Consider the following 27,970-nt stretch of genomic DNA (forward strand, 5'->3'; position numbering starts at 1 on the left):
TCCCTGGCCCACCTCTTTCTTTCTTCAGATTGCAGTTCTTTCAATCAAGGATGCTCAACATTACATTAAATGCGGCCTCCTAAGAAATGCCCGCTCCTCCAGACTGACACTTGCCTTTGATACATTTTGATATTTGCTTAAAGCGATTTGTAAACCCTGCTTGGTCTTTCTTACTGACAGGTAAGCCTATAATAAGGCTCACCTGTAGGTAGAATGAATATCTCCTAGTTGTGCACTGTTTAGGAGATATTCACCCTGCATGCAGCCAGTGTCATCACTGGTGCATGTGCTCTGAAGATCTGGCATACCTTGTCAGAAATTCAGAGTTTTGTGCTGGAACTGAGGACTCCCGCACACATGCATGGGAGTGATGTCATCACGGCTTCAGCCAATCACATAGCCAGACCTTGTGAACCCAGAAGAAAGATGGAGAATAAATAAGCCCTCTCATCAATGACTTTACAGCTCTGGAGAGCTTCGTTCCAAGGTGAGTATTTCGTAATGTGCTAGTATGAGATGCATACTAGCACATTATACCGTTGCTTTGCAGGATTTTTTTTTATTTTTTATTGAACATCTGCGGTTTGGTAATGCTTTAACTCATCCAAAGAGACAGCTGACTGATTGAATCAGGGCTGAGGGCTCTGGAGAGAAGTGCGGAGGTAGAATGCTGTGATGTTTTCAGGAAGCTATGTACAGCACCCTGCTGGCTTCTCTGTGCTTTTCTTTGCAATGTAGGCAGATCATGGCTTACAGAGACCCAACGATGATGTCACCAATCCCCTAAATAAGGTATGCCATGAAAATGGAAAGGTTTTTATTTGCATGATGAGGCCAAAAGAGGAGTCCAGAAAGGAAAGATATTCTGAAATTTCAACGTTAACTTGGTATTAAACCCGAAACCAAAAATTTTATATATTGCAGCTGAATGTAGTGGCTGCGTGTTTTTTTTTTTATTATTATTATTTTAAGGCATTTTTTTTTTTTTTCCTCTCCGTTTTCACCTGATGATCTGACCAGTAACATGCCACCTGTATTAGATTGCCCCATACTCTGGACGAAGGAGCACAGGGGGAAACTTTTGGACACCAGCATTTTTCAGTCCTGGGTGGAGGGGAGAGTTAGATGAAGCACAACTCCAGATGATACTTCTTTTAAAGATATTTTTATTGAGTTTAAAGACAAACTAACCTACAGAGCGAATAAAAATGTTGCTTATTCATTGTAGTGCATAAACCTGTAATACACTCAGACAGTCAATAAACATATATCGGTTCACATGTCTCTTGTGGCTATTAAATACATAGTTACAAGAAATGAACAAATAACCATTTTTCAAACTTTATAAGGCATTAGTTGAGATCAGCAAGATATGGCACGTGGAACGACCAAGAATACTATAGCAATGTATTTACCCAGGGGTAAGGGCCAGAGGGCTCCAGGGGTAAGGGCCAGAGGGCTCCAGGGGTAAGGGCCAGAGGGCTCCAGATAATACTTATAAGCAGTTACAGCTGCTACATTTGCAGGACAGCTTGGCATGTTGAAAATCAACAGACTTACTGGCAGGATCACCAGGTGAAAATAAAGAAAAGCCAGCCTAAAAAGAAAACTAATGCAGCCACCACATCTAGGAATTGGTAAGTTGCAATATATTGTTTTGCTTTTGGGTTCAATACCACTTTAAGGACATGCCGCCTCAAGGAAGAATGCTACTAAGAACAGCGACAGTTCCTGAACTCATGGGAGAATGCTACAGAGAACAGCGCCATGCCATTACTTGGTGCCCTTTTCTGCAGCACTCGGGACCCATCCACTTCCTAAGAAATCGGAGCTATGACATTGTGTGTTCAATGACACACAGGTGATTGTTCTATATAGATATAAATTGGAAAGCAGGGAATATCAGAGCCCATGTGTCTTCTGTTGGCTATGTTTATTTAAAGTATATGTGAACCGCCACTTTGTAAAACAATCTATTCAATTTAACTACTTGGGGGCCACCTGCCAGCAATGTACTGCGGGCGGACAGCCCATGCAGGCAAAGTGACGTTACGCATACATCGCTACCTGCTTCAGTGTTTAGGGCGCCCCTATGATTATACACAGCGGGAGCCTGTCAGAAAATTCCCACCAATGAGTCATGGCAGGCACCTGCTGATCGGCTGTGTACATTCACAGCCCAGAGCTCTGTGATGACAATCAACACAGGGTCCTGTACAGAGGGAACGATCTTTCTGTTATCTCTGAAAAGCAGGGATAATAAAAAAATAGTTCTGTTAGTAAAAGTAGCACATAAGCAGAACCGGCGCCACCATAAGGCAGCACAAACGGCTGCCTTAGAGTGCCAGGCTGGGGTGGGGGGCAGTAAAATGTGCCTGGGTAAACAGACTCCGGTGCTCCATGTCCTGGACCTGCGTTCCATTATCAAACTCCCCCCCCCATTCCTCTTGCCGCTCATGGTCACCGACGGTATGCAGTACTGTCCGGGGCGCTTATTGAGCTGGGTCCGAAACAAGCAAGGCACATGTGCAGGCTGGCACTGTATACAGGGGGCTGCCGTTGCCAATCTACACTTCCTGTCATGCTGGTTCTCATCTGACAGGTATGAGATCTCTGTGCTTCCGCTACAGCTACATTTACACTTTCCTCCCGACAGTCTCTTCCCCTCCCCGCCTTCCCCGACATTACAGTTCCAGCACCGCTGGAGGGCTCTATCTGTAAGTTGGGGCTTTGATGTTACAGGGGGGGGCCTCTGATGTTACGGGGGGGCCTCTGATGTTACGGGGGGGCCTCTGATGTTACGGGGGGCCTCTGATGTTACGGGGGGGCCTCTGATGTTACGGGGGGGCCTCTGATGTTACGGGGGGGGGCTCTGATGTTTCAGGGAGGTTCTGATGTTTCAGGGGGGACTCTGATGGTATGGGGGGGCTCTGATGTTACAAGGGGGACTCTGATGGTATGGGGGGGCTATGATGTTACAGGGGGGACTCTGATAGTACAGGGGGGGACTCTGATAGTACAGGGGGGGACTCTGATGGTAAAGGGGGCACCGATGTTACAGGGGGGCTCTGATAGTAAAGTGAGGCTCTGATGTTACCAGGGTGACTGATGGAACATGGGGGCTCTGATGGTAAAGAGGGGCTCACATCCCCCGGCTGAGCCTGGCTTCATTATGTTTATCTGCGGTGCAGCCCTAGCAGCAGCTCGAGATATGAAACCAGAGCAACTGCAGCATGGTTAATGTGGCACATGGTGGTGCCTAGCAGCACTAGAGACGGGGACACTGAATATTCTCCCAACTGAGGCTAGAGAGCTTCTACAGCAGGCAGACAGGGGACTGCACCTAAGGGGGACACAGCATAGGAGGAAAGCAGGCGGGGGGAGAGGATTAAACAGGGACACGTTAGGGAAGAGCAGGGACAACATACCTCTATCCCTGGTAGAAGAGGCACTGAGATCCACACATCCTGCTTAAGAAGGCTGATCCCACATTATATTATCATTATAGATCACTTTACTGGATTGAAGCAGAGATGGGTTCACCAGCGCTCCTCTCTCCTCTTACAACCCCCCTCTGCACCCAAGGGAATTAAAATACCATACAATAGGAACTTTAACACAATAAATCAAAAAGAAAGGGGAGGATGATTTTTATTTTTTTGCAGGAGGGATGGGGCTGCAGGGATCAGCCAAGGTACCATGCACCGACACCTGACCACAGACTTTTATTAGAAGTGGGGACAGTTTGCAGCAGTTGGGACATAGGAGGCTGGGGGCACTAAAATGCACCTTTGCCTAAGTAGACAAAAATCCTTGCACCAACCCTGCACATAATACACACAAAACATATGGTTAGGCACACGTTTAACCCCTTGATCGCCCCAAATGTTAATCCCTTCCCAGCCAGTGTCATTAGTACAGTGATAATGTATATTAATGTTACTGGTGATGCCAGTTGCAGTTAATCTGTTCCCCTCACTGTCAGTGACATTCTAAGTCGCTTATCACCTCCATTAATAGTAAAAAAAAAAAAATATATATATATATATATCATAGTTTGTAGACACTATAACTTTCACGCAAATGAATCAGTGTACCCTTTATTGGGGTTTTTGTGTGTGTGTGTGTGTGTGTGTGTGGGGGGGGTTGTAAGCAGGAGGGAGGGAAACAGCAATACACTGATCTTCCCGGTGAATAGCTGTGCAGGGATGGGGGGGGTTTGGGGGGTCATGTTCTCCCAAGTAGAATGCTAATTAAAAAAGCTGACCACACAGAGATGGATGTGCTTACATGAAGTAGGAGAGCAGGAGGACTGGCAGGATCTCCAGGTATTTGACACAATGGAAACGATGCAAAGAGAACAGGATACTTTTGAATACAAGTACATGGAACAATATACACATATCAGACATGTAAAATGTTTTGGTGACATATACTTTAACTGGTGTACAGTTAATAGAAGTGGAGTAACCAGTGTCCTGCCTTCTTCCATCAGAGCAAAGTAAAGTACATCAAGCAGACCACTGAGATCCTGCAGGAGAAGTACGGAGGAGACATACCCGATAATGTAGCTGAGCTGGTGAAACTTCCTGGGGTGGGCCCCAAAATGGCTCATCTGGTCATGGACATCGCTTGGAACAGGGTATCGGGGATTGGTAAGTCTGTTGGGCCAACTGTGAGTCATTTTTACAGTGATCAGTACTAAAAATATGCACAGTTACTGTTCTAATGACACTGGCAGAAAAGGGGTTAACATCAGGGGCGATCAAAGGGTTAAGTGTGTCCCTAGGAGGTGCTTGCTAACTGTGTGAGGGATGGTCTGACTGGATGAAGAAAGAGATCGGTATTCCTGCTTAGCAGGATCTTCATCCCTGTCAGAAGGGCGATTTGCCTTGTTTACCGTTCTACCTCTGTGGGGAATGATCGATCGTGGGCAGCCGGTGGCTATATATACAGTTGTGCTCATAAGTTTACATACCCTGGCAAAATGTCTGATTTCTTGGCCATTTTTCAGAGAATATGAATGATAACACAAAAACATTTCTTTCACTCACAGTTAGTGTTTGGCTGAAGCCATTTATTATCAGTCAGCTGTGTTTACTCTTTTTAAATCATAATGACACCAGAAACTACCCAAATGACCCTGATCAAAAGTTTACATACCCCAGTTCTTAATACCGTGTATTGCCCCCTTTTAATATCAATGACAGCTTGAAGTCTTTTGTGGTATTTGTGGATGAGGCTCTTTATCTTCTCAGATAGTAAAGCTGCCCATTCCTCTTGGCAAAAAGCCTCCAGTTCCTGTAACTTCTTGGGCTGTCTTGTATGAACGGAACGTTTGAGATCTCCCCAGAGAGGCTCAATGCTATTGAGGTCAGGAGACTGAGATGGCCACTCCAGAACCTTCACTTTATTCTTCTGTAGCCAATGACAGGTTGACTTTGCCTTGTGTTTTGGATCATTGTCATGTTGGAATGTCCAAGTACGTCCCATGTGCAGCTTCCTGGCTGATGAATGCAAATGTTCCTCCAATATTTTTTGATGACATACTGCATTCATCTTGTCATCAATTTTTACCAAATTTCCTGTGCTTTTGTAGCTCACACATCCCCCAAATCATCAGCAATCCACCTCCGTGTTTCACAGTAGGAATGCTGTACCTTTCATCATAGGCCTTGTTGACTCCTCTCCAAATGTAGCGTTTATGGTTGTGGCCAGAAAGCTCAATTTTGGTCTCATCACTCCAAATGACTTTGTGCCAGAAGGTTTGAGGCTTGTCTCTGTGCTGTTTGGCGTATTGTAAGTGGGATACTTTGTGGCATTTGCATAGTAATGACTTTCTTCTGGCGACTCGACCATGCAACCCATCTTTCTTCAAGTGCCTCCTTATTGTGCATCTTGAAACAACACGTTTTCAGAGTCCTGTATTTCACCTGAAATTATTTGTGGATTTTGTTGTGGTTAAAATTTTTTGTTTACCTTATTGTCGTTTGGTTTCAACAGAACCCCTCATTTTCCACTTCTTGATTAGAGTTTGATCACTGCTGATTGGCATTCTCAATTCCTTGGATATCTTTTTATATCCCTTTCCTGTTTTTATACAGTTCAACTACCTTTTCCGGCAGATCCTTTAAATACTTTTTATTTCGTTTTTATTTTCGTTTACAAAAAACAGTAAAAAATATTTCTTATACATACTATTTCAAATCGCTTTGTTTAGGATTCCTAGTATTTCAGTGTTTTCAACATTCATATAAAAACAAAAAGAAAATACACATTGGGTACCCGACCGGATCGATCCTTAATATATATATATATATATATATGAAGATGTTTAAAAAAAAAAGGGAAAGGAAGGGGGGGGGGGGAGAGGAGGGGGGAAGCCAACCCTGCACACCTCAGTGTTCAAAATTATCCTCTTGTGATCTTATCTTACCCTTAGGCCCCTTTCACACTAACGTCCCGTTCAGGCCCGCCTGTCAGTTTTTCAGGCGGACCTGAACGGGTGCTCCATAGAGCTCTATGGAGCGTCGGATGTCAGCGGTGACATGTCCGCTGACATCCGACCCGCTCCGATCCGAAAAAGTGTGACGGAGGAAAAAGCTATTTTTCCATCCGTCTGCGGATCGGATCGGATGACGACGGGCACTGCGGTCCGTCGTCATCCGATCTCCCATAGGGGAGAGCGGCGCTGTGACAGGTCCGTCCCTGCACAGTGTGCGGAGACAGACCTGTCATCTCCCTGCTCAGCGGGGATCGGCGGAGTGATCCCCGCTGAGCAAACGGACATCCACGGGGCGGATCAGAACTGATCCGCCCCGTGTGAAAGGACCCTTACTATTACTCTCCCCCGTGATTCCTTTTTTTTTAATTTAAATTTGTGATATATATAAGGTGGGGGTTCCTCTCCCTCAATCCCCACTCTCTTCTGCCATTAAAAAAAAAGGAGGGTCCCCCCATCCCCTCTCCCCATCCCCTCCCAAAAAAAATAAAAATTAAAAAAATTAAAAATTAATATAAATACAAAAAGAAGAAAAAATAAAATAAATAAATAAATAAATAATTAAAAAAAAAGTAAATAAAGGGGGGAAGAGACCCCACCTCCCCTGGGTTATGGAGTATAACCTCCAACTACACGCCCCTAGATGCCCACTCCATCCCCCATAGTTCCAAGATATGTTGAAGACTTTCTGAATTCCATCCAGTTCCTCCAAGTATCCTGGAATCTCATTCCTACTCCCCCTTTGAAGGCATATTAATTCTTCCATAATCCTCATTCTGTCTATTTCCCTGAACCAGTCTCCTATCCCTGGTTATTTCCTTTACTTTCCAATATCTCGGGATCATTGCTTTCGCTGCATTCAGCAGAAATGGAGTTAATGCTATTCTATATTTTTCCCTAGGGTCCTCAGTCGCATGAAACAAACATTTCCAGGGGTCCAGTTCTATTTCCGTCCCATCAATCTCTTTAATAAGGCCCACCACTTTTTCCCAATATAACTGAATTGCGCTGCATTGCCACCATATATGGGCATGAGTTCCCTCCTTCCCGCATTCTCTTCAGCATAGGGGTGATAAATCTTGATTAATTTTATGCATTTTAGATGGAACATAATACCACCTAACCAATAATTTATAGTTCATTTCTTGTATCTTTGTATCCATTGAAGTGGAATGGGTGTAATCTATAACTTTCCCTTTCAGTTTTTCTGAGATTGATTGATTCAGTTCACCTTCCCATCTCCCCAAGGAGGGCATCGCCTCATCCTCCATCGAAGTTATTAGGGTCCTGTATATTTTAGAGATCCCCTGTCTGCCCATTCCCCCTCGGTCAATCAATTTCTCCCAGGGATTTAAACTGTTGCCTGAGCGGAGAGGTTTAGGGAGGGACTCTACAAAGTGTTGGAGTTGTCTATATCTCCATCCATCCCATGGTGTTCTGCCATATTTCTCTCGTAGCTCCGCTAGTGAGCATAAGCTATTTGCTTTTATCACATCCCTTAATCTAAATCTATCACTATGAGTCCACTTCAAGAACATTTTATTTTCTTTCCCCGGGGGGAAGTAGTTATTTCCTGACAGGGGCATTAAGGGGCTATTATTTTGTCCTACTGTACCTTTAAGTACCCCATCCCATGTTCTTAATGTTTCCATTGTAATCGGGGATATTTCTCTAGGGAGACCCCTAAACTTCATTGGAATCCAGATGGTCTGGCTCAGGGCAACTTTACTCATATTATCTTCCAGTAGTACCCATTTTTTATATGGGGCGTTATAAACCCAGTCTAGAATTCTCCTCATTACCGCTGCCGAATGGTATTTTTGAAAATCTGGAAGGGATATCCCTCCCTTATCCTTAGGTCTATTCATTATCTTATAGGGAACGCGACTTCCTCTTTTATTCCGTATGAATTTCTGGATCAGGGATTTAATAATTTTAAAGTAGGCCCCTGGGACCTTTATCGGGAGACTCTGAAAAATATATAATGCCTTTGGTAGGGTCATCATTTTAATTACACTTATCCTGCCGAACCATGACAGTCTATGTGCGGGGTATCCTTTAAGGTCTTGTTTAATTCTATTTAGGAGAGGGAGATAGTTATCTTGATATAAGTCTGCAACTGATATTGATAAGTATACTCCCAAATACTTCAGGCCCCTCTCTTTCCACACAAAGGGGAATAGAGCTCTCAGTTCCCTTCTCTCCTTTGGGGAGGTATAGACATTTAGTATCTCAGTTTTCTCCCTATTAATCTTAAAATTCGAAACTCTCCCATATGCCTCCAACTCCTGCAGGATCCTAGGGAGGGACTGTTTAGGATTCGTTATATAAAGCATAATATCATCTGCGAATGCAGATATCTTATGCTCATTCCCTGAAACCTTTATTCCCTCGATTTCATGATTCGCTCTTATAGATGCCAAAAGAGGTTCCAGAGAGCATACAAAAAGTAAGGGGGACAATGGGCATCCTTGACGTGTACCGTTATAAAGCCCAAAGGTATTTGATAGAGTCCCATTCACCTGAATCTGAGCTGTGGGGTTAGAGTATAAAGCCTCTATCCACCTTAACATTCTTGGGCCTAAACCCAGTTTATGTAGTGTCTGCAGCATATATTCCCATTCTAACCTATCAAAGGCCTTTTCCGCATCTACCGATAGGAAGAGGGAAGACTGCTTCCTCTTCCTAACTTCCTGCATTAAGAGGGTTGTCCTCAATATATTATCACTCGCCTCCCTCCCAGGTACAAAACCTGCTTGATCTCCTTCTATGCAATCTGGCATATGCTGTTTCAATCTCTCAGCTAGGATCCTTGCATAGATTTTTACGTCCTCATTAATCAGAGAGATAGGTCTGAAGCTGGAGCATAATGTTGGGTCTTTCCCTTCCTTTGCTAGTATAGTTATAAAGGCCCCCAAAGCTTCCTTGCGTATCTCCCTTCCTTCCCCAATTGAATTCATATACTGATGGAAATAAGGTGTCAGAGGTCCCATAAACTTTTTATAATATATTGATGTATACCCATCGGGCCCTGGACTCTTCCCATTCTTACTATCCTTTATTGCTCTCTCTATTTCCTCCATAGAGATATCCCTATCGAGTATGCCAGCATCCTCCTCTGCTATCCTCGGTAGTTCTACCTTCCGGAGATATTGTTCAATTTTTTCCCTTCTATTTTGTTTGTCCTTGAGGTCCTGGCTATCGTTTACCTTATATAATAGCTGATAGTATTCTGAGAAGATGTTACTAATATCTCTTGTTGAGTATTTCATTACTCCCTTCTTATCTTTAATTTTTGCAATATAATTAAAATTTCTTCTAGGTTTAATTACCCCTGCCAAGATTCTCCCCAGTTTATTACCAAATTCATATTGCTTTTTAGCTGACTTTGAAAAGGCCTGCCTGGTTTCCTGCTCCAGTAGGTCTCTCAGTGCTTCCCGTTTTCCCATAAGTTCGGCCATTATTTTATGGTCATTTAACCCTTTATGTAACTGTTCCAACTCCTGGATTTCCTGTAGGATCATTAACTTTCGTGCTGACCTTATTTTCCTTCTCTTGGCTGCTTCTGCTATCAATCTCCCTCTCATATACACCTTATGGGTCTCCCACAAAACAGTTGATGTAATATTCTCTACATTATTTTCTTTAAAAAATAGATTCATCTCCCTTTCCAAAGCTTCAAATATTTTATGATCATGTAGAAGGGATTCATCTAACCTCCATACTCTTTGCCTGACCGGTATGTCCTCCAGATCCACAACAACCATAACGGGGGCGTGATCTGAGAGGGTTATTGATTTCACTTCTACTTCCCTTAGTCCCTCCAGGAGCTGATGATCTAAGAAGATATAGTCAATTCTTGAGTAAGAGTGATGCACCTGGGAATAGTAAGTAAAATCCTTTCCCCCAGGATGCGCAATTCTCCACTCCTCCACTAATTGCTGCCGATGTAATTTTTGTTTAATTATCTTAAGGTATTTACCTTCTGAGCGTAGGGATGGGGGTTGGGCATCCAGGGTAGGATCAAATACAAAGTTAAGGTCCCCTGCCATAATCACCCCTCCTTCTTTAAAACATTCTAATTTATTCAATACTTTCCCAAAGAAGGGACAAGGGTGATAATTAGGGCAGTAAATATTAACCAACGTATACATTTTATTAAAAATAGAACCTTTGATAAATAGATACCTCCCTTCAGAGTCCGATTCCATAGCCTTTAAAATAAAAGGGGTATTTCTGTCCAACCCAATAGCAATTCCTCTTGCCCTTTTACTAGAGGAGTATCCATGAAACCAAGTTGGATAGTTTTTAGACTTCAGACCACTATTATGAGACCATTTAAAATGAGTTTCCTGTAGGAAAGCAATATTTGATGACCATTTTTTCAATTCCTGCAAAATCTGATATCTCTTATTGGGACTATTTAGCCCTCTAACATTATATGTAACAATCTTCAAAGGGGCCATCTTTCATGGAGATCGGTTATAACTAGCCATAGACATTCCATCGTGAAATCAAAAACAAAAAATAACATATATTTTTTACCTGGATCGATCCAGTCGGTACACCCTACATTAATCAATGTGAAAAAACGTATTCTCCCCCACCGATATTCTCCTCCCACCCCCCCACCCTTTACACATTGAATATCAATGTTACCGTCCTCCAGGCTAGTGCCTATTTACCAGACCCCAGCCCTGGTTGGACCTTCCTTGAGGGAGTATAAGTGTCCGCGTGGGCCCCCGAGCCTCACCCCCTTTCGGAGGTGGTCTCGGGGGTGCACGCGGGCACCGCCCAGCCCCCGGCACATACCTCCCCTCTTAGCGAGCCTACTCAAATTCATCCTTGCCCAAAAACTTTATTCTTTTTACTTTTCCTCCCTTATTCCTGCCCACCAACCTGTTATTTATTATTATTTGCCCCAATTTTACCACTTCCACCCCCCTCTCCTCCCCCTTAATCAAAAAAGAGAAAAAAAAGAAAAGAGACCCTACACTCTATTCCAAGGCTGGTCTCTTAATTTCGTCCAGTCTAGGGGTTTTTTCTCCCAATTTTCTAAGTTAACACATGGCATATTCAATTTATTGCAAAATTCTTTCAAGTCCTCTGGGAATCTTAAGGTAGCTGATATCCCTTGGTTTTTAGCTATCAGACATGCGGGGAAGCCCCATCTATAAGTGATCTTCTTCTCTTGTAGTTGATTTATTAGGGGTTTCAATGCCCTTCTACGGCTCAGTGTCTCTTGTGAGAGGTCAGAAAAGATAAGCAACGTAGCTCCCTCGTATTTAATGGTTTCAGAGCTTCTTGCATCTTGCTGAATTTGTTGTTTTGTTTCATATTGGGTAAATCTCACAATTACATCTCTCTCCGTCTCGGGTCTTGGCTTCTCTTTTGTTTGAATTCTATGTATTCTATCAAAAGCTATATGAGATGTCACTTTTTTTTTCATTATTTTATTAAAGACTTCTCGAAGCACAGTCTCTAATTCAGTGTTTTTCACGGATTCTGGTAGGCCACGAATTCTTAAATTATTTTGCCTATTCCTGTTTTCCTGGTCCTCTAATTTATATCTGATATTTCTCATTTCTATCCAGTCCATATCCGCCCTTTTTTGTAATTCCAAAATAGCTTTTTTATGTTCTTCTAATTGTATTTCCGATTCTTCTACCCTTTTTAATACATTTTGAATATCTGCACGAGTTGCCTTTAATTCGCCCTTAATCATCCCTTCCAGATGTGACATCATTTCTGCCATGTCCTGTTTAGTGGGGAGTGATTGGGGGTTAATTCCTTCTTTTTCTGGTTCCCACATCTTTCCTGACTCTTTTTGTTGATATCGTTCTTTCGAGCTTTTCTGTGGAGTTACACCTTCTTCTATATTAGGTTTTTTGTTTGTCTGTCCTTCACGGGCAGGTGATGTTCCTTCTCCCCTTTCTGCTTCCTTTTCCTCCCTCTGGTCTACTCTGCCCTGGGCCATATAAGTTTTTATATAATTCCCTTTCCCACTTTCTATTTGCCCAGCTTTGGCTCCCCTCCTTACCATTATCCTTTCTTCCCCCTTCCCCTTCAGTTTAATCTTTCAAATTTACATTAATAAGCGTTGATATTATTTAACTCTATTACCAACCTAGTCTCCCCCAGATTATAATTCCTTCTGAGAAGCAGGCACTTTTTCCTTATTTATTCCCTTCTTCTTTTCCCCTTCCCTCTCCACTTCCCCCAGTATACCTGTGTGCAAATCCGTTTTCAATTACAGTACAATCTTAATATTATACAATTTTTCCAAAACTATATGTTATATATATTGTGTGTCCCAACTCTTAAAAAAAAAAAAAAAAAAAAAGGGGGGGGGGGTTTCCTTTTTTTTTCCTTTTAAGATAAGTGCAAATGATGCAGGAAGTGCAAAAAAATGCACAAAGTGCAAAAAGTGCTAGAGATACAAAAATTGCAAAAAGTGCTAAAAGTGTAAAAAATACCAAAAAAAAAAAAAAAAAAAAGGGGGGGAGGGTACAGAGACAAAAAAGTGCAAAGAGTGCAAAAGTAAAAAAAAGTGCACACAATGCTAAGATTGCAAAAAAAAGAAAAAAATGATTATTATTATTATTATTAATAATAATAATAAAAATTATCAAAAAATAAATAAATAAATAGGTGCAAATAGTGCAAAAAATGCAAAGAGTGCTGAAGGTACAAAAAATTGCAAAAAGTGCCAAAGGTGCAAAAAAAAAAAAAAGGGGGGGGGGGGTCCAAATACAAAAAAGTGCAAAGAGTGCAAGGGTACAGAAAAGTGCACAAAATGCTAAAATTGCTAAATATTGCAAAAAAATAAAAATAAAAAATATAGGGGAAGGGGGAGGGGATGGGATACACCCAACAGCAGGGATAGGGGAGAGGGGGAGCACTTACAAGGGGTATTCTTTCTTAATTTATCTACTCCTTTTTTTTTTTCATCTACCAAAGCATTTTTAATCCAAGCCATGTATCCTTTTTATTTACCCCTAAAAAAAAAAAAAAAAAAAAAAAAGGGGGGGGGGGGGGGTGCAGGTGACAACGTGGGAAGGGGGAGACAAGGGGGCTGTTGTATCGGGTATACAAATGTCTACCCTTATCCTAATCTCTTAATCACTGTAGAGAGAGAGACAATGTCCAACAACTTTTAACTTCAGCTGTATCAGAAAGAGAGAGGGGATTCCAGCACATATGTCTTAATATCCATTCAATATCCAATCAAGAAAAGGAGAAAAAAAACAGTCCAATAACTCCTCCTGGGCCACACTCTCGCTGTTTATAGTTGATTTGATAGCAGATATTCAAAATTTGTCTAAATTACTCACTGTTTGTTATTTATAATTCATATATTCATATAGAATCCATATTTCATGTTCCCCCAAAACGTATTTTCTAAAATATCATCTAAACCATCGTTCAGTCTGCTAAGAGAGATGTTTTATTTGGAGCAGTCCACTTTTACTTCTACAATCCGATCAAATTCATCTCTCCCTTAGCCTCAGTACACAAGCCAAACAGCAGATCTTTCATCCGATTTGATACTTAGGCTTAGGCTGGTTTTAACAGCTATTACAAACCAACGGTATTTTCAGATGGAGTGATTTACTATAGCAGACTTCTCATAGTGGTCAGCGGGATAGGGGGGGGTTAGTAGTCTCAGTTTATCCCTTACCCCCTCGAAACCCTCTCACCATCGGCCGCACCGGCGTCCTCTCTCTCTCTGGATGTTCAGGATCCACTGCACTCCGCTCTCTCTCTCTAGGGGGAGGTTTCAGCAAGCAGTCGCTTCCGTAATCAGTGAACCATGTCCCAGACCTGGAGCTCCCGGATCGGACCTCCGTCCGCTGGCCTCACTCTCTCCCTCTCCTCCGTTCGTCCGTGTCTGGCAAGCTCCTTCAGCGTGAGGGATAAGTGGGTTCCTTATGTCTGTGTCTGGCTCCACTGACGGCAGGATACTTGGGCTCCAAGAGATCGTTGCTTCAGTAGCATAGGCATAGGCAATGTCAGTAGTTAGCACATGCTTTCAGCTCGCCTCCGGGGGAGGTGCGCCTCTGGCCACGGCGTTCAGCTGGTGTGTTGCGCCATCTTCTGTAGCTCCACCTCCCTCCCGGCAGATCCTTTGACAATACTTTTTGCTTTCCCCATGACACAGAATCCAGAAATGTCAGAAATGTCAGTGCAGCACTGGATGAAAGCTGCAAGGGTCTGTCAGGAGTCCAGAAACTCATTGACCTTTTATACATACACACTAATTACAAGCAAACAGATCACAGGTGAGGATGGTTACCTTTAATAGCCATTCAAATCCCTTTGTGTCAACTTGTGTGCATGTTATCAGGCCAAAATCATCAGGGTATGTAAACTTTTGATCAGGGTCATTTGGGTAGTTTCTGTTGTGATTATGATTTAAAAAGAGTAAACACAGTTGATTGATAATAAATGATCAGCCAAACACTAACCATGAGTGAAAGAAGTTGTTGTGTTGTCATTCATATTCTCTGAAAAATGGCCAAGAAATCATAAATTCTGCCAGGGTATGTAAACTTATGAGCACAATTATGTGTGTGTGTGTATATGTATATGTATGTATATATATATATATATATATATATATATATATATAATATATAAATTATTAAAAACATGTTTGAGGGTTCTAAGTAGTTTTCCAGTAAAAAAATGCTGATTTTTACATGTAGGAGAGGAATGTTAGAATTGGCCCGGACTGGAACTGGTTAAATGGGTACATAAGCCCACATAACAGGGTGAAAGCATAGGAGCACAATCGGGAGACGGGGAGGGTGCGTTGTCACCCTAAATTTGCAAGTGCTAAACAAAAGACCCTTATGGAAGGATCACCAGGTATTATTTTAATCCAAACTACAGATTTAAAAATATTGACAATGACACGAACTTGGTAAAGTTTGAATGAGATTTTAGTTATGGGATTTTTCATATATTACAACTGGCTTCAGTCTAAACCTGTGACAGGTGATGCTGCACATACGTGCCCAAAAGCAAGGTGCTGCAAAACCTGTCGTCATTCCTGCATGACCCAGCCCTTTCCCCCTTAACAAACAGCAATGCAGGAAGCCTTTCTACCTGGACAGACAGGGCGAGGCATTGTAGAAACTGATGTTGCTACCATCAGAACTTTGTAGGCACCCGCCTGACCATTATGATGTAATGTAGCGCTAATGTTGTACGATTTCTGCTTACAGGTGTGGACACTCATGTACATCGAATTTCCAATCGACTGAAGTGGGTAAAGAAAGAGACAAAGAACCCGGAAGACACTCGGGTGGCCCTTGAAGACTGGATGCCCAGGTGAGGAAGCTGTACATATGCAGTTACAGTGAGGGGGGGAAAGGTATTTGACCCCCTGCTGATTTTGTACATTTGCCCACTGACAAAGAAATGATCAGTCTATAATTTGAATGGTAGGTTTACTTTAAAAGTGAGAGACAGAATAACAACCAAAATATCCAGAAAAATGCATTTCAAAATAGTTATTGACTTGCATTTTAATGAGTGAAATAAGTATTTGACCCCTTCACAAAACATCACTCAGTACTTGGTGGCAAAACCCTTGTTGGCAATCGCAGAGGTCACCCGTTTCTTGTAGTTGGCCACCAGTTTTGCACACATCTCAGGAGGCATTTTGTCCCACTCCTCTTTTTAGATTTTCTTCAAGTCATTAAGGTTTTGAGGCTGACATTTGGTAACTCGAACCTTCAGCTTCCTCCACATGTTTTCTATTGGATTAAGGTGTGGAGACTGGCTAGGCCACTCCAGGACCTTTTTAATGTGCTTCTTCTTGAGCCACTCCTTTGTTGCCTTGGCCGTGTGTTTTGGGCCATTATCATGCTAGAATACCCATCCACGAACCCATCTGCAATGCCCTGACTGAGGGAAGGAGGTTCTCATCCAAGATGTGATGGTACATGGCGCAGTCCATCATCCTTTTGATGTGGTGAAGTTGTCTGATTCTCTTAGCAGAAAAACACCCCCAAAGCATAATGTTTCCACCTCCATGTTTGATGGTGGGGATGGTGTTCTTGGGCTCATAGGCAGCATTTCTCCTCCTCCAAACACTGAGTTAAGTTGATGCCCACAACACTTTCACCAAGTTCTCCTCTGAATCATTCAGATGTTTATTGCCAAACTTCAGACAGGGCCTGTACATGTGCTTTCTTGAGCAGGGAGACCTTGCGGCTGCTGCAGGATTTCAGTCCTTCATGGTGTAGTGCAGGGGTTGACAAATTTGCTTGGAATCTAGGAGCCAGCTAAAAAAGTTAGGAGCCAGGTCCGTGACGGCGATCTGAACCTGTCCCTGGCCTGACATGGAGACGAGTGAGGGGAAGATAGCCGCCCCCCCCACCTGTCTCCAAGTCATTGCCCATAGCTCTTAGAGGGACATTTTATTTTTTTTATTTTTTTCAAATGACGATTTTTGTAAATATGAGATGTGAGGTCTCTCTGACCCCAGATCTTATATATAAGAGGACCTGTCATGCTTTTTTCTATTACAAGGGATTTTTACATTCCTTGTAATAGGAATAAAAGTGATACACTTTTTTTTAAAAAGAACAGTGAAAAAATAAAAGTTTAAAATAAAGAAAAAAAAATTTTTTTTAAATGCGCCCTGTCCCGCCAAGCTTGCATGCAGAAGCGAACGCATATATGAAAGCAATGTTCAAACCACACATGTGTAGAGTAAGAGCAATAATTCTAGCCCCAGACCTTCTCTGTAACTCAAAACGTGCAACCTGTAGAATTTTTTAAACGTAGACTATGGAGATTTTAAAGGGTAAAAGTTTGTCGCCATTCCATGAGCGGGCGCAATTTTAAAGCATGACATGTTGGGTATCAATTTACTCAGCGTAACATTATCTTTCACAATATAAAAAAAAAAATTGGGCTGACTTTACTGTTGTCTTATTTTTTTTTTTTATTAAATAAATTATTTTTCCCCAAAAAAAAGTGCGCTTGTAAGTCCGCTGTGCAAATATGGTGTGACAGACATTATTATAAAAAAAAAATAAAAATAAAAAAAAGTGTGTGTGTGTGTGTGTGTGTGTGTATATATATATATATATATATATATATATATATATATATATATATATATATATATATATATATATATACATATATATATACAGTGGTGTGAAAAAGTGTTTGCCCCCTTCCTCATTTCCTGTTCCTTTGCATGTTTGTCACACTTAAGTGTTTCGGAACATCAAACCAATTTAAACAATAGTCAAGGACAACACAAGTAAACACAAAATGCAATTTGTAAATGAAGGTGTTTATTATTAAAGGTGAAAAAAAATCCAAACCATCATGGCCCTGTGTGAAAAAGTGATTGCCCCCTAAACCTAATAACTGGTTGGGCCACCCTTAGCAGCAACAACTGCAACCAAGCGTTTGCGATAACGTGCAATGAGGCTTTTACAGCGTCCTGGAGGAATTTTGGCCCACTCATCTTTGCAGAATTGTCCTAATTCAGTTACATTAGAGGGTTTTTGAGCATGAACGGCCTTTTTAAGGTCATACCACAACATCTCAATAGGATTCAGGTCAGGACTTTGGCTAGGCCACTCCAAAGTCTTCATTTTGTTTTTCTTCAGCCATTCGGTGGTGGACTTGCTGGTGTGTTTAGGATCATTGTCCTGCTGCAGAACCCAAGTTCGTTTCAGCTTGAGTACACGAACAGATGGTCGGACATTCTCCTTCAGGATCTCTTGGTAGACAGCAGAATTCATAGTTCCTTTTATCACGGCAAGTCTTCCAGGTCCTGAAGCAGCAAAACAGCCCCAGACCATCACACTACCACCACCATATTTTACTGTTGGTATAATGTTCTTTTTATGAAATGCAGTGTTCCTTCTATGCCAGATATACTTGGACACACACCTTCCAAAGAGTTCCACTTTTGTCTCATCGGTCCACAGAATGTTGTCCCAAAAGTCTTGGGGATCATCAAGATGTGTTGTGGAGAAATTGAGACGAGCTTTGATGTTCTTTTTGCTCAGCAGTGGTTTTCTCCTTGGAACTCTGCCATGCAGGCCATTTTTGCCCAGTCTTTTCCTGATGGTGGAGGCATGAACGCTGACCTTAACTGAGGCAAGTGAGGCCTGCAGTTCCTTGGACGTTGTTGTGGGGTCTTTTGTGACCTCTTGGATGAGTCGTCGCTGCGCTCTTGGGGTAATTTTGGGAGGCCGGCCACTCCTGGGAAGGTTCACCACTGTTCCATGTCTTCGCCATTTGTGGATAATGGCTCTCACTGTGGTTCGCTGGATTCCCAAAGCTTTGGAAATGGCTTTATAACCCTTTCCAGACTGATAGATCTCAATTACTTTCTTTCTCAATTGTTCCTGAATTTCTTTGGGTCTCGGCATGATGTGTAGCTTTTAAGGATCTTCTGGTGGACCTTACTTTGTCAAGCAGCTCCTATTTAAGTGATGCCTTGATTGTGAACAGGTGTGGCAATAATCAGGCCTGGGTGTGGCTAGAGAAATTGAACTCAGGTGTGGACAACCACAGATATAGTATGTTTTAACAAGGGGGGCAATCACTTTTTCACACAGGGCCATGATGGTTTGGATTTTTTTTCACCTTTAATAATAAACACCTTCATTTACAAATTGCATTTTGTGTTTACTTGTGTTGTCCTTGACTATTGTTTAAATTGGTTTGATGTTCCGAAACACTTAAGTGTGACAAACATGCAAAGGAACAGGAAATGAGGAAGGGGGCAAACACTTTTTCACACCACTGTATACATACATACATACATATATATATATATATATATATATATATATATATATATACATACATACATACATACATACATACATACATACATACATACATACATACGTGTGTTTAGGTGTTCTAAGTAAATGAAAGGAGATATCTCCATTAGCATTGCTGGTTGTAATTCCAACGGCCACCACAAGAGGGCGCCAGATTCCAGAAGGAATAGGATCACAAAAGGCCTCAAAGCCGGGGGCTCAATTACCGGCCGCCGGCGGCGCGGCCCGACGCAATCACGCTGGGGGGTCCACGGAGACAGGATACCCCCAGCTGTGCTGCCCCAGGCGCCAATCGCTAATTCTAGTCGCCAATGCGACCTGGCGCCCGGGTTTTGTCGAGCCCTGGTGTAGTGTGTTACCAATTGTTTCTTGGTGATTATGGTCCCAGCTGCCTTGAGATCATTGACAAGATTCTCCTGTGTAGTTTTTGGCTGATTCCTCACCATTCTCATGATCATTGACCACACCACGAGGTGAGATCTTGCATATGGAGCCCAGGCCGAGGGAGATTGACAGTTATTTTGTGTTTCCTCCATTTGTGAATAATCGCACCAACTGTTGTCACCCTCTCACCAAGCTGCTTGGCGATGGTCTTGTAGCCCATTCCAGCCTTGTGTAGGTCTACAATTATGTCCCTGACATCCTTGGACAGCTCTTTGGTTTTGACCATGGTGGAGAGATTGAAATGTGATTGATTGCTTCTGTGGATAGGTGTATTTTATACAGGTAATAAGCTGAGATTAGGAGCAATCTCTTCAGCCCAGGTTCACACTAATGCGGGTTGAAAATCGTGCGAGTTGAGCTAAACTAAACCGATTTCAAACTGGCAATGCAGTCCGACTTCAGCGCGATTTCACAGACATCGGTGTGGGTTCATGCACAGATGTCTATTAAAATCGCCCCAGAAGTCGCCAAAAGTAGTGCAAGAGCTACTTTTGGGAATCGGTGCGGCGCCGTAAAGTCAACCTCGCTCCGATTCGGACGGTGCCATTGCTGACAAAAGCTGCCAATTTGGCATGCAATTTAACATGTCAAATAGCATGCCAAATCGGCCCAGTGTGACCGCGGGCTAAAAGAGTGCTCCTAATATCAGCTTGTTACCTGTATAGAAGACACCTCGGAGCCAGAAATCTCTCTGATAGGGGATCAGATACTTAATTCACACATTAACATGCCAATCAATTTCTAACTTTTTTTTAAAATGCGTTTTTCTGGATATTTTTGTTATTTGGTCTCTAGCTGTTAAAATAAACCTACCATTAAAATTATAGACTGATCATTTCTTTGTCAGTGGGAAAATGTACAAATCTACTGTATCAACAATGAAGGTGGTTGATATGGTGACTTAAAGTGGTTGTAAACCCTTACATTTACCCAGTGAAGGGACAATCCATAGGTGATACACAGAGATGAAACAAATCCTCCTACATAAGTTGTACCTGTTTATTTGCTGTCTTCTCTTCTCTACATCCGTTCAAATTCCAGAATTTATAAGCTAGTCTGAGAGTTCAGAAAATAGTGGGTGGAGAGCTGAAGTTACACACTGCAGTGCTCAGTAATGAGAGCTCTGAGGGCTGAGTGGAGGGAAGGGACATGCCCCCCTTCACACAGCACACGGAAACAGAGCTAAGGCTATCTATCAGCTGGAGGTCCCTCCCCTGTCACCATTTTTTATTGGTGTCAGAAGTGATTTATGCTGATAGCAGAGTAACAAAGCAGCAGACAGAAATTACTTTTAGTGCTTTTAATTGAGACAAGTACACACTATAGAAGGATATCCTTTGTTCTTATTTCATATCTGAGGTTTACAACCACTTTAATGGTTACTCCAGTAGCTTTGCAGGAAGGAATAGTTCTTTGTACACTATGAGAAGTTACTCAAATATAAAAGAACTATAAAAAGGTAAATATACATTGGACGATTACCAGGTTTACGTTCGTGGTCGGGACATTATGAACTAATGTTAGGGGCAGGTTTCTTCCAGTCCTATTAACACATTGGGGGTGATTTACTAAAGAAATGTAAAATTTATCCCACCTCCACCTAAAAAAGTGGAACTCTTACTTTTGCCATCAAATCATCTCTCACTTGTCCCTCTTTTAAACTGCAAGCTGTCGCCAGCAGGGCCCTCCTGACCCTCTTGTGACTGGACTGTCTCCCTTTATTTAGTAAATCTCTGAGCAAACTATTTATGCAATATAAATCTTGTATAATGATTAGAGATGCATGGTACCAAGCATTTTCAGGAGTACTCGTACTCCTGAAAATGGTCCTGATACCGAAACCGCTCTTTTGCAGTGCGAATTGTGTCAATGCAAAATGAATGGGTGTAAATCGCACTGCAAAGAATCACATTCGATTTGAACAGGAACGCAGTGTGATTCCTGTCAAATTGCATGTGATTTCCCCCACCGTATGTGTGTGTATGTGTATGTGTGTGTGTGTGTGTGTGTGTGTGTGTAAAGGGAAGCACCATCTAGTGAGAAGTTTATTAAAAATGTTTTTACTCGCATTAAGTACATATCTGGTCAAATGCAAAATCTGCATCTGCATCCCCGTCCCACCAATGATAGAAAATCACAGCTGCCGGAGGTGATCACAGGTCTCCCCCCCAAGCTGACATCACTTCCGCTCTATAACCACAGGGGTCCCGGAACTTCTCCTCCAGCCCTGTGGGCAGCGCCAGTGGCCATGATTTGCTATCACCGGCAGGACCAGGACATTATGAAGATTTTTTATTTTACCAGATATGTACTTAATGTGAGTTATACATTTTTTTTATAAAGTGCCCACTAGATGTGGTTTCCCTTTCCAGACACCCACACACACAGGAGTGGTGGGGGAAATCACATGCGATTTGGACAGGCATTGCACCACATTCTAGTTCAAATCGCATGTAATTCTTTGCAGAGCATTTTGCTCCCATTATTTTGTATTGACGCAAATCACACTGCAAAATATTGGTACTCGGTATCAGTGAGTACTTGACTGAAAGTATCGGTACTCGTACTCACCGATTAAAAAAAAAACGGTATTGGTGCAACCGTAATAATGATGATAATAATGCTCTTTTGGCTTAAAGCAGAATTTCACACATGAAATTAACATTTTCAAAGGGGTATTGTGACAACACTGGAGTTCTGCTTTAAGTGTAATGCACTGACAAGCAATGCTGTGATTTTGTAGTTCCTCGGCCTCCGCTTTACAAATTCCATAGATGGGGAACCAGTTAACATGTATAGACATTTCAGCTTCAGTATTTACACCTGGGCCTGTTGCAGGGATCTGTGGAGTGAGATTAATTGGCTGTTAGTGGGGTTCGGGCAGCAGATGTGCCTCCCTGTGGCCCCTCGATGTTCCGACTGTCTGAACAGAGACATCTGTCCCGGAGCCAAGAAGAAGTGAGGAGGACCCGGACCATGAAGACAGACCCTGATCCCGCTAATGATGGACCGAAATTAAGTCAGGACTACAAAGAAAACACTAGATTAGAACATTTTATAGACAACATAGGATATTTTTCTACTCATCATCCAATGATATTGTCATCTCTATCTGTGTATATTAGTGTATATATTTCTATATTTCCATGGTTTCAGTAAATGTTATATTTGTTTTTTTTTCTGGAGTGTTGGAGTTTTTTTTTTAAAGTGATACTAAAGTCTTGTTGTTTTTTTTTTTTTTTCATTTAAAAATAACAAACCTTAATTTTGCCTGCTCTGTGTAATTTTTTTGCACAGAGCAGCCCAGATCCTCCTCTTCTCGGGTACCTCGCCAGTGCTCTTGGCCCCTCCCTCCCGCCGAGTGCCCCCGCAGGTTGCTATGGGGGGCATCTGAGCCAAGCCGCTGCTCTGTGTATCCATTTGGACACGGAGCCTCGGCTCGACGCCGTCCTCAGTGGCTCACTGACTTTGACAGCAGTGGGGCGCCATTGGCTCCTGCTGCTGTTTTAGTCAAATGAGGTGGGAGAGGCCAGGGCAGCCGAGTCTCTCATGTAACATTGGTGGCTCGAGATGTGGCTCAGGTAAAGGGGGGCTGAGGGGGACTGCCGTACACAGAACATTTTGCTTTTAGAACCTTTTTAAATCCTGTTTTAATCATTTCCTAAAATATAAGGGCATTTTTTTTTTTTTAAAGAGATATGAAGAATAGTCACTAGAGGGAGCACTTGTCACCTCTCTCTAGTAAAGGGGAACTAAACCCATACACATAATTTTAAAAGCAGCTTCTATCGAGCATTTATTATTGTAATTTATTACCTACATTACCCATTTATTTTTTTTACATTACAGCCTTTAGTTCAATGTTTTTTTTTAATCTGAATTATATGTGATGGAGCAGAACACAATAGTCTAAGTAAGTAAAGTAAACTTAAAAAAATATATACATAAAACAATGTTTCAGAATTAAAAAACTGATAATTGGCATGTGCGTATGTATTCACCCCCTTTGTTATGAAGCCCATAAAAATCTCTGGTGCAACCAATTACCTTCAGAAGTTACATAATTAGTGAAATGATCTGTCATTACATATACACACCTTTTTTTTGAAAGGCCCCAGAGGCTGCAACATCTAAGCAAAAGGCACCACTAACCAAACACTGCCATGAATACCAAGAAACTCTCCAAACAAGTAAGGAACAATGTTGTTGAAAAGTACAAGTCGGGGTTGGGTTATAAAAAAAAAATATCCAAATCTTTGATGATCCCTAGGAGCACTATCAAATCTATCATAACCAAATGTAAAGAACATGGCACAACAGCAAACCTGCCAAGAGACGGCCGCACACCAAAACTCACAGACTGGGCAAGGAGGGCATTAATCAGAGAGGCAGCACAGAGAGCTAAGCTAACCCTGGAGGAGCTGCAGAGTTCCACAGCAGAGACTGGAGTATCTGTACATAGGATAAAAATAAGCCGTATGCTCCATAGAGTTGGGCTTTATGGCAGAGTGGCCAGAAGAAAACCATTACTTTGAGCAAAAAACAAAATGGCACGTTTTGAGTTTGCGAAAAGGCATGTGGGAGACTCCCAAAATGTATGGAGGAAGGTGCTCTGGTCTGATGTGAATAAAATTGAACTTTTTGGCCATCAAAAAAAATGCTATGTCTGGCACAAACCCAACACATCACATCACCCAAAGAACATCATCTGTGGGGATGTTTTTCAGCAGTCGGGACTGGAAATTCTGTCAGAGTTGAGGGAAAGATGGATGGTGCTAAATACAGGGATATACTTGAGCAAAACCTCTACCACTCTGTGTGTGATTTGAGGCTAGGACGGAGGTTCACTTTCCGCCAGCACAATGACCCCAAACACACTGCTAAAGCAACACTTTAGTGGTTTAAGGGGAAACTTGTAAATATGTTGGAATGGCCTAGTCAAAGCCCAGACCTCAATCCAATAGAAAATCTGTGGTCAGATTTAAAGATTGCTGTTGACTAGTGCAAAACCATCCAACTTGAAGGAGCTGGAGCAGTTTTGCAAAGAGGAATGGTCAAAAATCCTAGTGGTAAGATGTGGTAACTCATAGGAGACTTATCCAAGGCGAATTGGAGCTGTGGTAGCCGCAAAAGGTGGCTCTACAAAGTATTGACTTTAGGGGGGCGAATAGTGACTTTGAAATTGACCTTTTATGTTATTTTGTACTATTTGTTTGCTTCACAAAAAAAAAAAATCTTCAAAGTTGTGGGCATGTTCTGTAAATTAAATGATGCAAATCCTCAAACAATCCATCTCAATTCCAGGTTGTGAGGCAACAAAACACAAAAAATTCCAAGGGGATGGATACTTTTACAAGGCACAAAGTCATAATTTCTACAATTTTAGAAGAATTTGAATAACCCTCTCTTTGGGAAGTACCCAGCCCTACTTTCCAAATAGCCTTATTGGCCCACATCTGATGTCACATAGAATCCCACCCATGTGCAGTATGAAGTAACACGATGTCCATTCGTATCAATGACAGCTATCTCAAAGGGACACAGCTGCCAGAGAAGGAGAGTGACATCACAGTGTAGATCGATTTCCCAACATCTCCATGATGATGAGATCAATGAATTGGTGTGCGGTGGCTTTTGTTTTCACTCATTATTAAAGTGAATGTTCTACATGATTGCTGGGGCTACAGTGTGTGAGATTTAAAGCTTTCAAGGTGGACTAACATTTTATTCAAATTCATTTAGTTTCCTTTTGAAGAGGACCTGAACTATGGAAGTTGTGTCCAGAAAGGAAAGCAGAGGGAAAAAGGACTAGTCACCAGTATTGCATATGGTTTCCCTACAGCTGATCTCTTCCCCAATACTGATGCTGGTAGACATGACTTTTTTTTATATATATATATATATATATATATATATATATATATATGCCAGAGCTTCCACTGATGACTGGCAGGTGCTCTCTGCATTATATATATATATATATATATATATATATATATATATATATATATGAAAAATTTCAATATGAACTCATCCCTTGTAATACACGTTAGTACCCTCTAACAATGACATAGCAATTTAAAAATATAAAGAACAAGATGGATCATTGCAATTTAAAGAGTAACAATTTTCATGGAAAAAAAAAACAGTCCCTTCTGGCTCATCAATGTACATTGCAGGGATTTTAACAAACCTCGTTGCAGAATCTCTGTCTCTGTTCTAAAGAAAAAGCAGTTGTGTGCCGAGTGAATCTGAATGGGAGTGACGTTTTTTTACAGGTATGACTTTTTCATTATTAAAATGGGAGTAAACACCCATCTCTGCCTTTCGTGCACCGTTTAGGATATATTTACTGTACATGCAACCAGTGCCATTACAAGCTCATGCGCTTTGAAGGAACAGCCACCTGGGCCCTGTACCATGAACTGTGGCTCAGAAGTGAAGTCATCGTGGCTCTGGCCAGTCACACAACCTGGAAGTTAGGTGGGTGAAGATGGAAGCGCCTGCAGCTCTGTCATCTCGGCGCTGGAAGGGCTTTGTTTTAAGGTAAGTTTAACATAATGCGCTAGTATGTGATGCATACTAGCACATTATGACATTACTTTGCAGGGTACAAAGAAAAAAAAAGAAAAAAGTCCAGCAGTTTACTACCGCTTTAATCAGCTGATACACATGTAGTGTTCTGAGAAAAGCTGCAGGATCTGTGTCCCTTTAGAAGTGATTAACCCAGGCATTCTCATCCAAGGTTTTGTAAAATACTTGGGTTCCTCCAAAGGTTGCATTGCTGGGGGTTCCTTGAGCTATTGCTGGTTGACTTTCCATCTGATGGTGCTTTCATAATCTCGGGTCTGATGACATTTGGCAGAGCCAACACCATGACACCAGTGATCGTTTTAACCTGTCTGTAAGGGTGGCATTCTGACCACCATTCCAGGGGGACATTGTTCCCACAGGCCACCACTGTAAGGAAATATTGTTCCCACTGACCGCCACTATAAGGGGGATATTATTTGCACTGTTGACCACTTTAAGAGGGACATTGTTCCCACTGACCACTACTGTAAAGCCCCATACACACTATCAGTTTTTCTGCTGAGTTTTTCCTTCAGACTTACCAAAACCATATAATATGAGGTCAAACCTTAGGAGTTTCAATGTGTATGCAATCAGGCAGACCCTTGGACTACATGGTTTTGGTAAACCTGATGGAAAAACTCAGCAGAAAAGCTGATAGTGTGTATGGGGCTTACCACTACTGTAAAGGGGACACTGTTCCCACTGACCACTACTGTAAGGGGGACACTGTTCCCACTGGCCACTAGTGTAAGGGGGACACTGTTCCCCCTGACCACTAGTGTAAGGGGGACATTGTTTTCTCCTTTGAGAGAACCTCACCAAAAATTGAATTTTGTTGCACAGAATGCCTAAAATTGGAATTGTATCTTAGCGCAGACTTCTGGGAAAATCCGTAAGCCAATCGCACAAGCAGGAAAGGACTGGGGGGTTTTCTGCGTCCATTTTGCATTGAATTTTAAAGAAAACACAACACTGCAAATTGAGAAGGAAAGGTAATTTTTTTTTTATAACATTCAATTACAATATGATGTGTGTAGCAGTTGCATGTTACATTATTTTTTTTATATATTTTTTGTATTTGCTATTTTTTTCCCACGAAAGTGTACTTACCCTTTAAGTATACAAAAAGGGTACTGCCTGATTACGAATGAGCTGTTGAAAAAAAGGGCAATGACTAGATTAAATACAAGTTTGATTGATTTCCAAAGTTGGCCATTCACTGAGAAGGGACTGGATACATTTCAATCGGTGTGTGAGCTCCTTCGATCAACAGAAGTTGATTGCTTAAATCAAATTCTGTCAAAAGGACGTGTTGGTAAATTTTCCAGCGATCAGTGGTTGCAGTCAATCATCAGTGTATTCTGACAGTGGCATGTGATGCTGTGGGAATACAATGTCCCACCGTTTTTGTGGATGGAGGAATCTGTTTTTATTTTGTTCAGCCCACTGGCTGAACATAAAAAAACAAAAGAGTTGTGTGTGTGGCCAGCTTTAGCAGTAAATGTGTCACTAAATGGTAGAATAAGGAAAGCTACCTATATACGTCTTACATTGCATCTGATTCCTGTTGAATCGGCATAAATTCCATGGGGGGCCATGTCAGCTCCACTCGATT

The 27,970-nt window shown here is 41.9% G+C and overlaps 1 protein-coding gene across 2 annotated transcripts in view; it reads left to right on the forward strand.

Moving 5' to 3' along the window:
* Positions 1 to 22,957, forward strand: part of NTHL1 (nth like DNA glycosylase 1) — a 32,422-nt gene extending 9,465 nt beyond the window's left edge. For both annotated transcript variants that reach the window (XM_077449369.1, XM_077449370.1), the window contains 3 exons: positions 4,496 to 4,655; positions 15,733 to 15,838; positions 22,618 to 22,957. In XM_077449369.1, coding sequence (XP_077305495.1) covers positions 4,496 to 4,655; positions 15,733 to 15,838; positions 22,618 to 22,741 — 390 coding nt within the window. In that variant the 3' untranslated portion in view covers positions 22,742 to 22,957. The remainder of the gene's footprint in view (positions 1 to 4,495; positions 4,656 to 15,732; positions 15,839 to 22,617) is intronic.
* Positions 22,958 to 27,970: the final 5,013 nt, after the last annotated feature.

This window comes from Lithobates pipiens, unplaced genomic scaffold (assembly GCF_037356315.1).
Source record: "Lithobates pipiens isolate NorthernLeopardFrog02 unplaced genomic scaffold, aLitPip1_a1.2 Scaffold_22, whole genome shotgun sequence".
Classification (NCBI taxonomy): domain Eukaryota; kingdom Metazoa; phylum Chordata; class Amphibia; order Anura; family Ranidae; genus Lithobates; species Lithobates pipiens.